Source organism: Palaemon carinicauda, chromosome 44 (genome assembly GCF_036898095.1).
Source record: "Palaemon carinicauda isolate YSFRI2023 chromosome 44, ASM3689809v2, whole genome shotgun sequence".
Taxonomy (NCBI): domain Eukaryota; kingdom Metazoa; phylum Arthropoda; class Malacostraca; order Decapoda; family Palaemonidae; genus Palaemon; species Palaemon carinicauda.
The window spans coordinates 53,875,469-53,890,468 of NC_090768.1; the positions used below are offsets into that span (position 1 = coordinate 53,875,469).

The window sequence follows — 15,000 nt, forward strand, 5'->3', positions numbered from 1 at the left end:
GAATCTGTGCGTGTGCATATCTATCTAAATATTTATCCGTAATTTTTGACGGGTTACGTACACTATTTTATCTATAGCATTGATCACTGTCTCTCATCAGTCTCATATTTACTCCTTGCAAGAAAACGTTTGAGTCACAATGGTATTTATTGTAGTTAATTATACTACAGGGAATGTGATTTTGAATTTGTAGGATTGGGGTCATATGGCCTGGTACAAGGACCGGGACATTTATGAATTTCTGGGATTTTGGGCATATGGACCAGTGTTGGGACCGGGAAGGTCAGTCTGCTACGAGGGGCAAAATCCAAAATTACGCCATATTAAGTGTAAAAGAGGTATAAAGGTCGCTCATGAATGGCAGACGCAAAGGATAGGGGAATATCCTAGAGACTAACCATATATACACATGATCAGCGCCTAAGCTTCCTCTCTTATCAAGCTAGGACCAGGGAGGGCCAGGCATTGGCTACTGAGGACTCGACAGGTAGACCCATAGGCTCTCCCCAAACCTGTCTCCTTAGCTCTAAAGGATGGTGAGATTGCAAACACTACAAGAAACTGTCGAACTTGAGCGTGTCTCGAAACCCAGTCCAACAGATTGCTGGACTCCAAAGGGAAGCTGTAAGGATCCTTTGTTAATGGCTAGAGTCCATCGCATGAGGAGCACTGCATGCAATGCTCCTTATACTGGGAATCTAAAAATGATCTTGAAAACTGTCTACTTTAATCGAATAATCTGGTTTTTAAGTATTATATCGAGTGTATATCACTATATATAGTCAATTTTTTAAAGAGGCAGATTTGCACCGACTCCAGCTGTGGGTGCCCTTTTAGCTCGAAAAAGTTTCCTGATCGCTGATTGGTTGGACAAGATCATTCTAACCAATCAGCGATCAGGAAACTTTTCCGAGCTAAAAGGACACCGCTGCAAGTCGGTGCAAATCTGCCTCGCTAAAATAAATGGACTATATAGTCTATTTTATTATGCTTTTCCACTAGAAAAATCACAGTGGTAACGTGTTTGCCTAGCATTTCGCATGGCAAGAGATCGATCCCCGCCCAGGACCGTGAGTTTAAGCTGTTTACTGGGAAGGCTACTGCTGTGGTAGAGCACCACAGTGGGGGCTTGGGCTTGCCCGGCTGACGTTCTGGTGAGCATCTATTCTGATGGAACCGGAACTGAAACCAGTCACCTTTAACCTTTAAGATGGTTCATGATTACCTTTGGTTGCAAGGCTGGAAGAAATTCCTCTTTATTTTGAATGTCATCAATGGTGATGTTCGGATTTGAAGCGTATTCCGGTGGAATTTGGGCCATTTAGTCCAGACCTTGGGCCTGGGTTGCCATTCAACAGGACATAAAAGGGATTTAAGCTCTTAGTTGTATTGTGAGTTAAAACCATGAGAGGTTGTTGGACGGCTTAGACGAAGAAAGGAAACGAAAAATTGGGTCAAGACATGGATAAGAAAGTTCCACATCAAAATTGAGACATTTAAAACCTAAGCTGATTTCTGATTTGCCAGATACTAAAGTGACAGGAGCATAAACTTATGTTCTTTTTTTTGGGAATAAATGCTTTTCAGGTAGAGTAGCCCTATAAATGTTTCATCATTGGTAGTAGTTTCATCTTTCTTAACCGGTTTGATCATTTTAATTTTCACGTGGAGGGTGAAGGGATGTATTATATCAATGTTTTTTTTTTTTTTTTTTTTTTTTTTTTTTTTTTTTTTTTTTTTTTGAATTCGGCGTCTGAATGCCAGAAAACCTCAAATCAATCAATCAATCAATGTTTTTAAGCAAGATTCACTCAAACATTAAACTTTATATATGAATCTGCAGCCCCTTCCACACAAGCTGCAACTGCAGGACAGGCACTGTGATTTGCCCCTAATTTATCTCGCTTTGAAACTTACCTGATCAAACAGTTCAAGGCAAGCAATAGGCACAGGCAGGCGAACGTGTGACTTAGAGCAGACACTGTGCAGAGAGCAGCGTATGTAGTCCAGAATTGGCAGGCAACGTGCCCCCTAGTCCTGCGCCCATCCAGTGCCTCAACACCATTCAGTACCTGAACACCATCCAGTGCCTCAACACCACCATTCAGTGCCTCAACAAAACCATTCAGTACCTCAACACCATCCAATGCCTCAACACAACCATTCAGTACCTCAACACCATCCAGTGCCTCAACAAAACCATTCAGTACCTCAACACCATCCAGTGCTTCAATACCACCATTCAGTGCCTCAACAAAATAATTCAGTACCTGAACACCATCCAGTGCCTCAACACCACCATTCAGTGCCTCAACAAAACCATTCAGTACCTGAACACCATCCAGTGCCTCATTACCACCATTCAGTGCCTCAACAAAACAATTCAGTACCTGAACACCATCCAGTGCCTCAACACCACCATTCAGTGCCTCAACAAAACCATCCAGTGCCTCAACAAAACCATTCAGTACCTAAACACCCTCCAGTGCCTCAACACCATCCAGTACCTCAACAAAACCATCCAGTACCTCAACACCATCCAGTGCCTCAACACCACCAGTGCCTCAACAAAACAATTTGGTACCTGAACACCATCCAGTGCCTCAACACCACCATTCAGTGCCTCAACAAAACCATCCAGTACCTTAACAAAGCCATCCAGTACCTCAACACCATCCAGTGCCTCAACAAAGCCATCCAGTACCTCAACACCATCCAGTGCCTCAACAAAGCCATCCAGTACCTCAACACCATCCAGTGCCTCAACAAAGCCATCCAGTACCTCAACACCATCCAGTGCCTCAACAAAGCCATCCAGTACCTCAACACCATCCAGTGCCTCAACAAAGCCATCCAGTACCTCAACACCATCCCGGCGTCAATGACCTTAGATGTCAGGATGCCTGAAAACTTTAAATCATTCATTCATTCAACACCATCCAGTGCCTCAACAAAACCATTCAGTACCGCAACACCACCCAGCGCCTCAAAAACAGGCACGAGCACCTTTGATAGTTTGCACCTAGTTTTCTTGTCTATGGTGTCATCCACTTGTAATAGCCACACATTTAAAAAATTTGATCTATTTTCCCGTCGTGCATTCGCCCCTCGTGTGGAAGGGCTTTTAACTTCACTGCATAGCCCAGCGATATTTGGCCATACTGCGCCTAAATGCAACACTACAAAAATTCCTGTTTGAACCAGGTTATGCTTCCTGAACCTTTAGATAGATTCGAATATGTTTCTCTTAAATTTAGCAAGTGATTTTTTTTTAACCATTGTAAATAACTTTTCCACTCAACTGAAGTTAAACCATTCGGTTAAGTTTGCCTGTTTTTTTTTTTAAGAAGGGTATACTGGTCAAATGAAAGTCAATGGCCATTGAGAAAAAAAGTTAGCTCTGGCATCCATAAATTCAACAGAATATTTGCTAAAGGTTAGAAGTATAGGTAGTTAATTTAAATCAATATGGACTTCTCTGTAGACGGAAGTTTTCTGAAAACTTTTGTACTACCAGAACCAACAGTTTAAGCTTACCATCAGACATGGTCATTAAAATTTTTGATAGGTATAGTCTTCAGAAAACGAAAACTTGCCACCATGCGTCAAACCGAAAACTTCACTAGGATCCCGAACTAGTTTGATGCAGCAGTTTTACAATAACTGCAATATCTAATATTAAACAAGTTTCTGAGGTTAAATCTTCATGGGCAAGGTAGAAGCTAGTCTGGTACTGTTTAGTACCGAGTAAAAGGAGTTTAACATACTACCCAAGTATGAGTAAAGAGACTTTTAAATGATATTCTATCAAACATAAGAGTAGTTTGTGTAGATCTAGAGAATGGTTCGGGAGGGATTATAGTTGAAAATTTACTCCCAGCTTCTTTATATAGAGAATAAGCTACTGGTTCCGTTTAGTATACTTTTAGCTCTAGACTAGCGCAATAGAAGCAAAATAAAGTCCAAGCTAATTTAACCAAATTTAAGTAATCTTCAAAAGCAAAATTTAACTTTGTCTGCTCGACATGAAATCTTACATTCACAACGTAATATTTTTTGCAAACTTAAAGTACCTCTTAAACCTATTTCTTCTTCCAAACATTTTTAATACTTTAATATATATGCAACAGGATTAGATTCTAAAACTTCATACTTTTAAAAGTCAAAATTTCAAAAGCACCTTTAATTTATACAAGGCAGACAAATAAAACAATTTACTAGGTTTGGTATAAAAAGTAGGTAATCACGTGAAATTTTTTTATTTATAAATTTATTTACACCTTGCTGAACACCAGAACTGGTTTCTAATAATACATACAGTACAAACTTCTTAAATTTTGTACTACCAAATTAAAAATTAATTACTTTTAAAAACTAATTATACAAGTCTAATCTTCACAAATAGGAGAACATATTAAGAAATTTCATAATACCCCTTGAATTTATAATTAGTAAACATTTAAGACTAGATTAGGAAAAATCAATTATACCAATATGGAAACAAAGAAAGTAAACAAACTAGTGACAAATGAAAGGGTAAAAGAACAGGCAGCATTGTCTTCGCGTGGAGAGTTCTCTGGTAGAGACGTCACATGATCGTCATGGTCATCAGCAATTTCAGAATCGGTATCATTGGTGTAAACAGTGACATCCATAACGGTGGTAGTCTCAGAAGAATCAGTAGAGACGTCTGTGAAGTCTGGGAAAGTCCCTGCAGTGGTGGAAGAAGGAGACTTTGATGTAGTTACATCGGTAGAGATAAGAGTCTGGCTTTCCTCTCCAAAGTCAGAGCTCCTCTCGCTGCGATTTTCCTCATTTCCGTCCAGTTTTGGGGTACTTTCTACTAGTTTACTGGATTCTGGAGCAGCAGATCTGCCAGAGATCGAATCGCTTGGAAAGTCATTATCTGACGACCAGTCGTCACCATTTCCCGAGACCCCAAATGGTAAAGAATTGTCTGGTTGGTCGTCTCTGCTGCCAAATTCGTTATATCGAGGGGTTTGAGAATCTTGAGCTACAGTTGAGGCAGCAAGGGCCAGGCAGAACATTGCGAATAGAGACAGCATTTTGATGAACCGGTAGTTTTTCTCCTACAGGAAAGATATAAAACTGGAAGAAAACAAAGTTTGATTAAAGTCTGGCAAAGTTCACAGTGTAAGCCACAACCAATACCATTCAATACTCAATATCTGAAAATACACCAGAAAATAAGTAGTTAATAAACTTACCAAGTTGTAACAAGGTACTAATAGTTAGTAAAATAATTCAAAAATACTGTTTAGTATAGCCTGCTGTACTAAAGATTTAAAGAGTAGAGTTTACAATGTTGGGAATCTAAAATAAGCGTGTAAAAGATTTCAAAAAAATTTATTTGATGTATTAAATATATCAAGAAGATTAATATCAAGACGTTCAATAAAGGAATTTTGCAATAATTTAAGTTATGAAAGCTGTTAAATTTGATTCAAAAAATTATTTAAAGTAAATTAGTTTGTCAAACAAATTAATTTGAATTTTTTAAAAAAAATCAAAGTTCTTTTACGAAGGCTATTAAATCAGACTATCTAGCCACCATATTAGGGTTAAGTTTTACCGATTTAGTCTAGTTATAAGCTCAGATACTAACACGGAAGATTTGAGTTTGTACAGCTTTTTAATTCACTTTCAGTAGTCTACTTGTTAGGTTATGATGATATAATATCCAAGCCTTTAAAAAACTTCTACACCACAATTGATTTTAGAAGTTTTAGTTCTTTGTTACGAAGGACACCAGGATCCAGCAATTAATAATGCAAGCGCTTAGAAATGATGGACGCAGAATTTAAGTTCATGATTACACAATTATGAAAGAGATCACAATTGCAGACATCAGGATCCAGACATAAATGAACGATAGCTATGTAGCTCCTGCTTTGTTGAAACAATAAGGAACGGTTAAGTTCGCAGTTTAATACAGTTACACTAAATACAAGCTAAAAAATTTTAACAGGCTTTAAATGAGTTACTTCTATGCTTGAACTTCGACCGCAACCTCAATTGTTAAAAGGTTAAGAAAGAGGACACTATTCCGACAGTCAAAATTTTCAAAACTGAAGCCCAAACAATTCAAACATTCAAAATTTTCAAAACGGAAAACCAAACTTACTAAACTTAGGTAACCTAAGAATCGTATAACAAAGAAAGTCTTGTCGATTCATCTATGCTTTACCTTTTTGGTGGGGAGTGTTGCTGTATGTTCCTGTCTCTGACACTGTAGGAGATACTTCTGAGGATACAGTGGTTTCAAAGCTCCGACGTCGACTTTTGACGTCTACAGAGCTCGCGACCCGGTAGTTTAAGATTTCCTGAAGAGGTCATTACTGACCAAATAAAATAATGTATTTCACTTAATATTAACTATTTGATTTTTATTTAATGTTGCTTTTATGATCTTACTTTGATAGTGTTGTTGGTTATGGGCTCATTTGAATTCAATTTATTGTAGACTTAATATATAGATATTAGTGGGTAATGATTGTCTCGGCATAATTCGGTCGTTAGCATTTTTGGATTTCTTTGACTCTACCGTTTGCTGTCGGAGATATGCACGGACACACACACACACACATATATATACAGTATATATATATACATATATATATATATGTATATATATATAGACATATATATATATATATATATATATATATATATATATATATATATATATATATATATATATATATATATATATATATATATATATATATATGCTTTCGGGACACGGCTTCTCCTGATGCAATTTTCATTGAAGGCCATTGCCTCAGTGACATTGTGTTTCCTACAGATATATATATATATATATATATATATATATATATATATATATATATATATATATATATATATATAATTATATATAAATATACACACCATAACGCAAATTGTGTATATACATTATATATAGTTTATTTGATATATCAGCTTAAAGTATGCAGAAGAGTATCAGGTCAAATTAGTTTTGAGTGTATCACTTCATACTCTAGAGAGAGAGAGAGAGAGAGAGAGAGAGAGAGAGAGAGAGAGAGAGAGAGAGAGAGAGAGAGAGAACATGATAATTAAACTATATATAAACCCCATACGCTAACTAAATCCTGTAAGGTAGAATCACATGTCAAAATCTTAGAGACCAATTGCATTTACTTTGTGGTCTTTGCCGGGTTACGGTGTGTCCAAGACCTCGTGGTCTTAAGTAATTATTATTATTATTATCATTATTATTATTATTATTAGTATTATTATTATTATTACTACTACTACTACTACTATATTATTATTATTACTACTACTACTACTACTACTACTACTACTACTACTACTATATTATCATTATTATTATTATTGCTACTACTACTACTACTACTACTACTACTACTACTACTACTAACTAACTAACTAACTAACTAACTAAGCTACAACCTTAGTTGGAAAAGCATGGTGCTATAAGCCCAATCCAACAGGGAAAAATAGCCTAGTGAGGAAAAGAAATGAATAAAATATAACAATTAGTGAACTATTAAGATGAAACATTATAAGAACAGGAACATTAAAATAAATCTTTCATATGTAAATTATGAAACCTTAAAAAACAACAAGACGAAGAGAAATAAGATAGAATAGTGTGCAAGAGTGTACCCTCAAGCAAGAGTAAGTGCTCTGTGCAACTTTATCTCTTGTTTATGAAATTTGAAGCAATTGCCCGAACATGGAGCAACATGAATTAGAATGGAATATGTACGTTTATATATTAAAATTAAAGTTTTTCAAGATTATATTAAAAAATGATTACCACAGATTAATTCTCCGTTTTAATTTACAGTTAACTAAATGCCAAGTTTGGTTTGATTATACTAGAAAATATGATTGTGTTTTATTTAAATACAAATACGTTTTTATTTGATTTGTTTTCGTTTTATATTTATATTTTGTCTTCAAATTATAGATTTGTTAAGGTTTTAATTTACATTTAACTCAATGCTAAGTTTGGTTGTTTCATAATATTAGAAAATATCTTATTATTTTAATAAAAATATTTTTTTTAGTTTTTTTTTTTCCGTTTTATATTTATATTTTGTCTTAAAATTGTAGATTCGTTAAGGTTTTAATTTACGTTTAACTAAATGCTAAGTTTGGTTGTTTCATAATATTAGAAAATATCTGATTATTTAAATAAAAATATCTTTTTTTTTTTCTGTTTTATATTTGTATTTTAGCCATAAGTTTTACAGTCATTGAGGGATTCATCTATTACATCTATTAGACATTGTTAACTGGTGAATGTTTATGCATATATACTGTATGTATACTGTATATGCTGTATGTATATATGGATGTGATTTTTCCTATATATACACGGTTCAAATGTAATTTGCTAAGTAATCATACTACGTAAGTGACTGATCGTATATATAATTATTATTATTATTATTAAAAGCCAAGCTACAACCGTAGTTGAGAAAGCAATACGCTATAAGCCCAAGGGCTCCAGCAGGGAAAAATAGTCCAGGGAGGAAAGGAAACAAGGAAATAAATTAACGATACAAGAAGTAATGAAAAATCAATATAGAATATTTTAAAAATTTCCATATTGGCTTCTTTCATAGCATGTATAGAATGTTCAAAATGTATTTAGAAAAATAAACTATCGCTTAACTAATGAGTAAATGTAATTTCGACCCTTAAGAGGCCATACGATGGTTATTATTGTTTTGTTTATATATATATATATATATATATATATATATATATATATATATATATATATATATATATATATATATATATATATATATATATATATATATATATATATATAAATAAATATATATATATATATATATATATATATATATATATATATATATATATATATATATATATATATATGTATATATATATATATATAAGATCCGATATAATGTTGTTGCTGTTCTTAGAATATTTTATTTTGATTGTTCATTACTTCCATCGTAGTTTATATATTTCCTTGTTTCCTTTCCTCACTGGGCTATTTTTTCCCTGTTGGAACCCTTTGGATTATAGCATCTTGCTTTTTCCAGTAAGGTTGTAGCTTAGTAATAATAATAATAATAATAATAATAATATGTTCAACTAAGGTTTTAGCTTAGCAAGTAATAATAATAATAATGATAATAATAATAAAGCTTAATATCGCATGCATTAGCATATGATTTTGGTACGTACTCCAATATCAATGACACATCAGGTTAAGCAGTTTTTTCTCCTTTTCCATATCTTTACATAAATATTACGATTCTGATTATGGGCTACTTTTGGTAGGAACTCTTAAGGTTTTCCGTTTAACAAATGAATTGGTTATTCGGTTATTACCTCCAACATTATTATTATTATTATTATTATTATTATTGTTACTATTATTATTATTATCATTATTATTATTATTATTATTATTATTATTTATTATTATTATTATTTATTATTATTATTATTTTTATTATCATTATTATTATTATTTTTATTATTTTTCTTATTATTATTATTATTATTATTATTATTATTATTATTATTATTATTATTTGACTCGTTAAAAATTATGGCTAAATATATAGATAGATATGCACACATGCGCACATACACAGATTCAACCCTTCGCACCCCCTCCCCCTTTCCTAACTACAACCCCTCTCACTGGGGTATGAATACTCCCTCTCACCCACACCCGAGTGATGGGGAGAGACCAGTAATTTTTATTGTTGTTGCTTTGCAGAGTTGAAAACACCCTTCTTGCAATAACCAGTCTTGAATTATACCCGATTTTTTTTTTAATGAGGTGCGTTTGCACTGGCTTGCATCGGTGCCTTTTAACTCGGAAAGGTTTCCTGCTTTCTGATTGGTTAGAATTATCTCGTCCAACCAATCAGCGATCAGGAAACTTTCCCGAGCTAAAAGGGTACCCCTGCGAGTCGGTGTAAATCTGCCTCGCTGAAAAGAATTAACTATAGTCATTCATATCCCTCCTATTGAAAGCGCCCCTGCATAGCGATCTGCCGGACTTGGGTTCGAGTCCCACTCAAGGTCGATAGTTTCTAGTAAGTGTCTGCAAATCCAAGGTTTCAACCAAACCATCTTTGTGAGTATATATATATATATATATATATATATATATATATATATATATATATATATATATATATATATATATATATATATGATAAATTTTGCACATTTATACGTATTTTTCAGATTTCAAATAAGCCATATATATTAACACATTAAAGTCTGGGTTCTCATAACAACCTTGGGATCAGAGCCCTAGGCGAAATCATTCGAAGACTATAGTATCTGTCCGGCCGGGATTCGAACCCTGGTCTATGATACTTGTGTAATGTCACACAAGTATCCTGGACCAGGGTCCGAAGCCCGGCCGGACAGGTTGTTAAGATAATCCAGACTTTAACGTATTAATATATATGGCTTATATATATATATATATATATATATATATATATATATATATATATATATATATATATATATAGATATATATATATATATATATATATATATATATATATATATATATATATATATATATATATATATCCAAATAAGCCATATATTTTAATACATTAATGTCTGGATTCTCTTAACGACCTCGGGATCAGAGCCCCAGGTGAAATCACACAAAGACAACAGCTTCTGACCGGCCGGGAGTCGAACCCTGGTCCAGGTGAATTGTCATTGACTTTTATCTTTCTTCGTGGCCAATTGGTATGTCAATTTTAATACAAGTTTCCTGGATCAGGGTTCGACTCCCGGCCGTCAGAAGCTGTTGTCTTTGTGTGATTTCGCCTGAGGCTCTGATCCCGAGGTCGTTAAGAGAATCCTGACCTTAATGTATCAAAAATATATGGCTTTTTTTAATATGAAAAACACGTCTAAATGTGCAAAATTTATCATATGTGTATATATAATGCTTTTTCAGGCGATCTTTCTTTGGAGGAAAAATTAACCCTTCTAGAGAGAGAGAGAGAGAGAGAGAGAGAGAGAGAGAGAGAGAGAGAGAGATCCGTGATGGTATACGATAACACACGACCTGTTGACCATGTAAACATAATTCCAGTTGGTTCATAAAAAGTGTTCGGTATTCAAATAGGGTTTAATACTTTAAAGAAGCGCCCAGGCAAGCATTTGATGTTAAATAACAAAATGAAATCTTCGAATACAGATATTGGATTTGTTATGTATGTTTATATTGCCACATTGTACATGTGCTGTCAGTCAACGCAGGGGGTATGCCCACAATGTTGTTAAAAGCGTTTGCAATAATAATAATAATAATAATAATAATAATAATAATAATAATAATAATTAATAACGTTTAGCAGAAGCAACAAACCATCTGAGATTCTGAGTATCAGTATCTTATAGTATTCGTTTTGACTCCGGTGTGATACGCATGAATAACCCTTATAACCAGAGCTATTGTTTTCACTATTTTCTCAATGACCTTGGATGACTGACAAGGCGGAGTCCCGAAAATTTGACCGCCTTGTCTAAGACCCATCTTGCGCTTAGAGAACATTCCCAGCTGACCCCCTGGGTGTTTTATCTGACCTTTGTTAATCCTGGACAATTACTGTATTGACCTGGCTTTTTCACTAACGATGAGAGAGAGAGAGAGAGAGAGAGAGAGAGAGAGAGAGAGAGAGAGGTAGAGAGAGAGAGAGAGAGAGAGAGAGAGAGAGAGAGAGAGAGAGAGAGAGAGAGAGAGAGAGAGAGAGAGAGAGAGAGGTCGTATCTCCGTTTATCAATATATCTTCTTTCTTGACCTGATGCTTAAGGATTTTGAATGTTGTTGTTGTTGTTGTTGTTGTTATTATTATTATTATTATTATTATTATTTCGGAAGTAGACCCTCTTTTAAGCAGGTTTTATTGAAAGTGATTGCTGCCTCAGGGGCGTTAATTTTGTAATTAACTTTTTCTATTGTTCTTATTATCTTTATCTCTTCATTGCTACAATTCGCCAGTAACTGGGAAAGGGACATATTATGAAGACCATATTATTATTATTATTATTATTATTATTATTATTATTATTATTATTATTAGCCAAGCTACAACCCTAGTAGGAAAAGCAAGATGCTATAAGCCCAAGGGCTCCAATAGGGAAAAATAAGCCCATTGAGGAAAGTAAATAAGGAAATAGATAAATGATATGAGACTAAGTTAACAATAACATATTTTAGAAACATTAACATCAAACATGGTAAACCCTACACACTACATGACCTAAAAGATCAGTTTATCGGGCACAATCTTAGGTATTTTGCGTATCACACTGAATTATCACCAAGGTTTAGAAAGTCGATTAATGTAGAATCATTTCACGCTTTTAGACTGGGTGCTATGCTAAGCAACACGTTCTGGCATAAGGTCTGCATAATCTTACAAACAATTATTGGCAGCAATATCCGAGATTTTTAAAAGTTGAATAAAGGATACCATTTAGTAGCAACTTAAAGGTTGAGAGAGAGAGAGAGAGAGAGAGAGAGAGAGAGAGAGAGAGAGAGAGAGAGAGAGAGAGAGAGAGAGAGAGAGAGAGAGAGAGAGAATGTGTGTAATTGTCACTTCTTACCAAATTATATATATATATATATATATATATATATATATATATATATATATATATATATATATATATATATATATATATATATAACAGCCACATTTGGGTTCAAAGTTCATAGTGATGAGTATTACTAAAATGTATATAGATATTTAAGTGTTAAGTAGTCACACACATACTGTGTATGTGTCTATATATATATATATATATATATATATATATATATATATATATATATATATATATATACACATATATATATATATATATATATATATATATATATATATATATATATATATATATATATATATATATATATATATTAAGTAGTAGTTGAAATAGAAATAATCACAAGTGAGGGTTTGCCATTTCAGTGAGGTATTGTCAGATTCATATAAAGACATTAGCACCAGGTTTTGTAAGATTTTTTACTTGTTCATCAAAATTGAATATCAAAATACCATTTTATGATTCCACTCCTCCTTTTATTTGCAGGTCCTTGGAATGGACAGGACCCAGTGCTGGAAGAAAAGCAACAGGATCAATCAGGTTAGATTATTTTGTTCATTTAGAATACAAAACTTCTCAGACTCTTAAGAATACCAATTTGAGTTTGTGTATCGTATTCCAGAAATCTTTAGTTTGATCTGAAAGTTTATTCTGTTATTTTGAGAGATGAGAACACTGGTTAAATTATTTAGTATATCATCATCATCATGTTCATCTCCTCCTACGCCTATTGACGCAAAGAGCCTCGGTTAGATTTCGCCAGTCGTCTCTATCTTGAGCTTTTAAATCAATACTTCTCCATTTATGATCTCCTACTTCACGCTTCATAGTCATCAGCCATGTAGGCCTGCGTCTTCAAACTCTTCTAATGCCTTGTGGATCCCAGTTGAAAGTTTGGTGAACTAATCTCTCCTGGGGAGTGCGAAGAGCATGCCCAAACCATCTCCATCTACCCTTCACTATGATCGCACCCTCATATGGATCTCGAGTATTCTCTCTTATAGTTTTGTTTCTAATCCTGATATAATTCCATTTGAGATGTAGATGATGACCCTGAGAAATTACAAATGGTAAGCCTCTAAGTTTAGTTTCAAATCCTGAATCGGCTCCTGAGGAAGCGTGTGGGTCGGTGTTCCGTAATAAAGCTTACGTGCTGTGCAGTCTTAAATATTATGAAATCTACTGCAGGTATTGAGACACTTTACGCCAGAGTTATTTACATATTAACGTTTAGATTCTCGTCTTCTGAAAGCTAATCACCTTTTATAAGAAAATCTTCACTTTTAAGTTTAAATTTAATTTCCTTTTATTATTTATTTTTAATAAAAGATATCGGCGTCAATGACCTTCGATGTTAGGATGCCAGAAAACTCTAAATCAGTCAATATATGTTTTAATATTTTATCTAATACAGATGTGATATTTATAACATTCAACTGCTTGATGGGATATTATTATTGTTATTATTAATATTATTATTATTATTATTATTATTATTATTATTATTATTATTATTATTATTATTACAAGCTAAGCTATAACCCTAGTTGGAAAAGCAAGATTCTATAAGCCCTAGTGCTCCAACAGGAAAAAATAGCCCAGTGAGGAAAGGAAACAAGGAAATAAACCAACTACGAGAGAAGTAACAATCAGAATATAAAAATTTTAAGAGCAGAAATCATTAATATTCTACCAAATTTAAGGTTTACTATATATGCGAGCCATTTAGACACAGAATCCTTCACTAGAAATCTAAATGACTACAAAAAATTTAGATATGCTGAAAATATGGCATATTTTTGTGATTTGTTTGAATTATTTAACTATCTCATAAATGTTTTTCTACAAGACTGTCTTATTTATTATTCTAATGATGGTATATATTTACTGTATGTTGAAGATATATTTAACGATCAATGAAAAATATTTCAAATTACATTTATGAATAACATTGTTTTACAGCGTATGAAATGTGTTACTAATATTAATATATTTTACATGTCTTTAACATTTCTCATAGTTTATATGTTAATTCTCTATTTCCTTTCCTAACTCACTGCCTTGCTTAGCACCCCTAGGGATTGTAGCATTTTGCCTTTACTATTAGGGTTGTAGCTTGGCCCAATAATTATTTGTTTTTATTATTTCTTATTTATAATTTATATGTTGATTCTCTATTTCCATTCTTAACTCAACTGCCTTGCTTATTGCACCGCTAGGGCGTGTAGCATTCTGCCTTTGCTATTAGGGTTGTAGCTTGGCCCAATAATTATTTGTTTTTATTATTTCTTATTTATAATTTATATGTTGATTCTCTATTTCCATTCTTAACTCAAC

At 33.4% G+C, this 15,000-nt stretch overlaps 1 protein-coding gene across 1 annotated transcript; it reads right to left on the reverse strand.

Annotated features, from left to right (window-relative positions):
- Positions 1-4,243: 4,243 nt before the first annotated feature.
- On the reverse strand, positions 4,244-6,315 carry LOC137634519 (serine-rich adhesin for platelets-like). Its single transcript, XM_068366964.1, has 2 exons — positions 6,209-6,315; positions 4,244-5,109 (listed from the first exon to the last, which is right to left on the reverse strand). The coding sequence occupies exon 2, from the start codon at positions 5,064-5,066 to the stop codon at positions 4,485-4,487; it is 582 nt and encodes a 193-aa protein (XP_068223065.1). The 5' UTR covers positions 5,067-5,109; positions 6,209-6,315; the 3' UTR covers positions 4,244-4,484.
- Between the last annotated feature and the right edge of the window lie 8,685 nt (positions 6,316-15,000).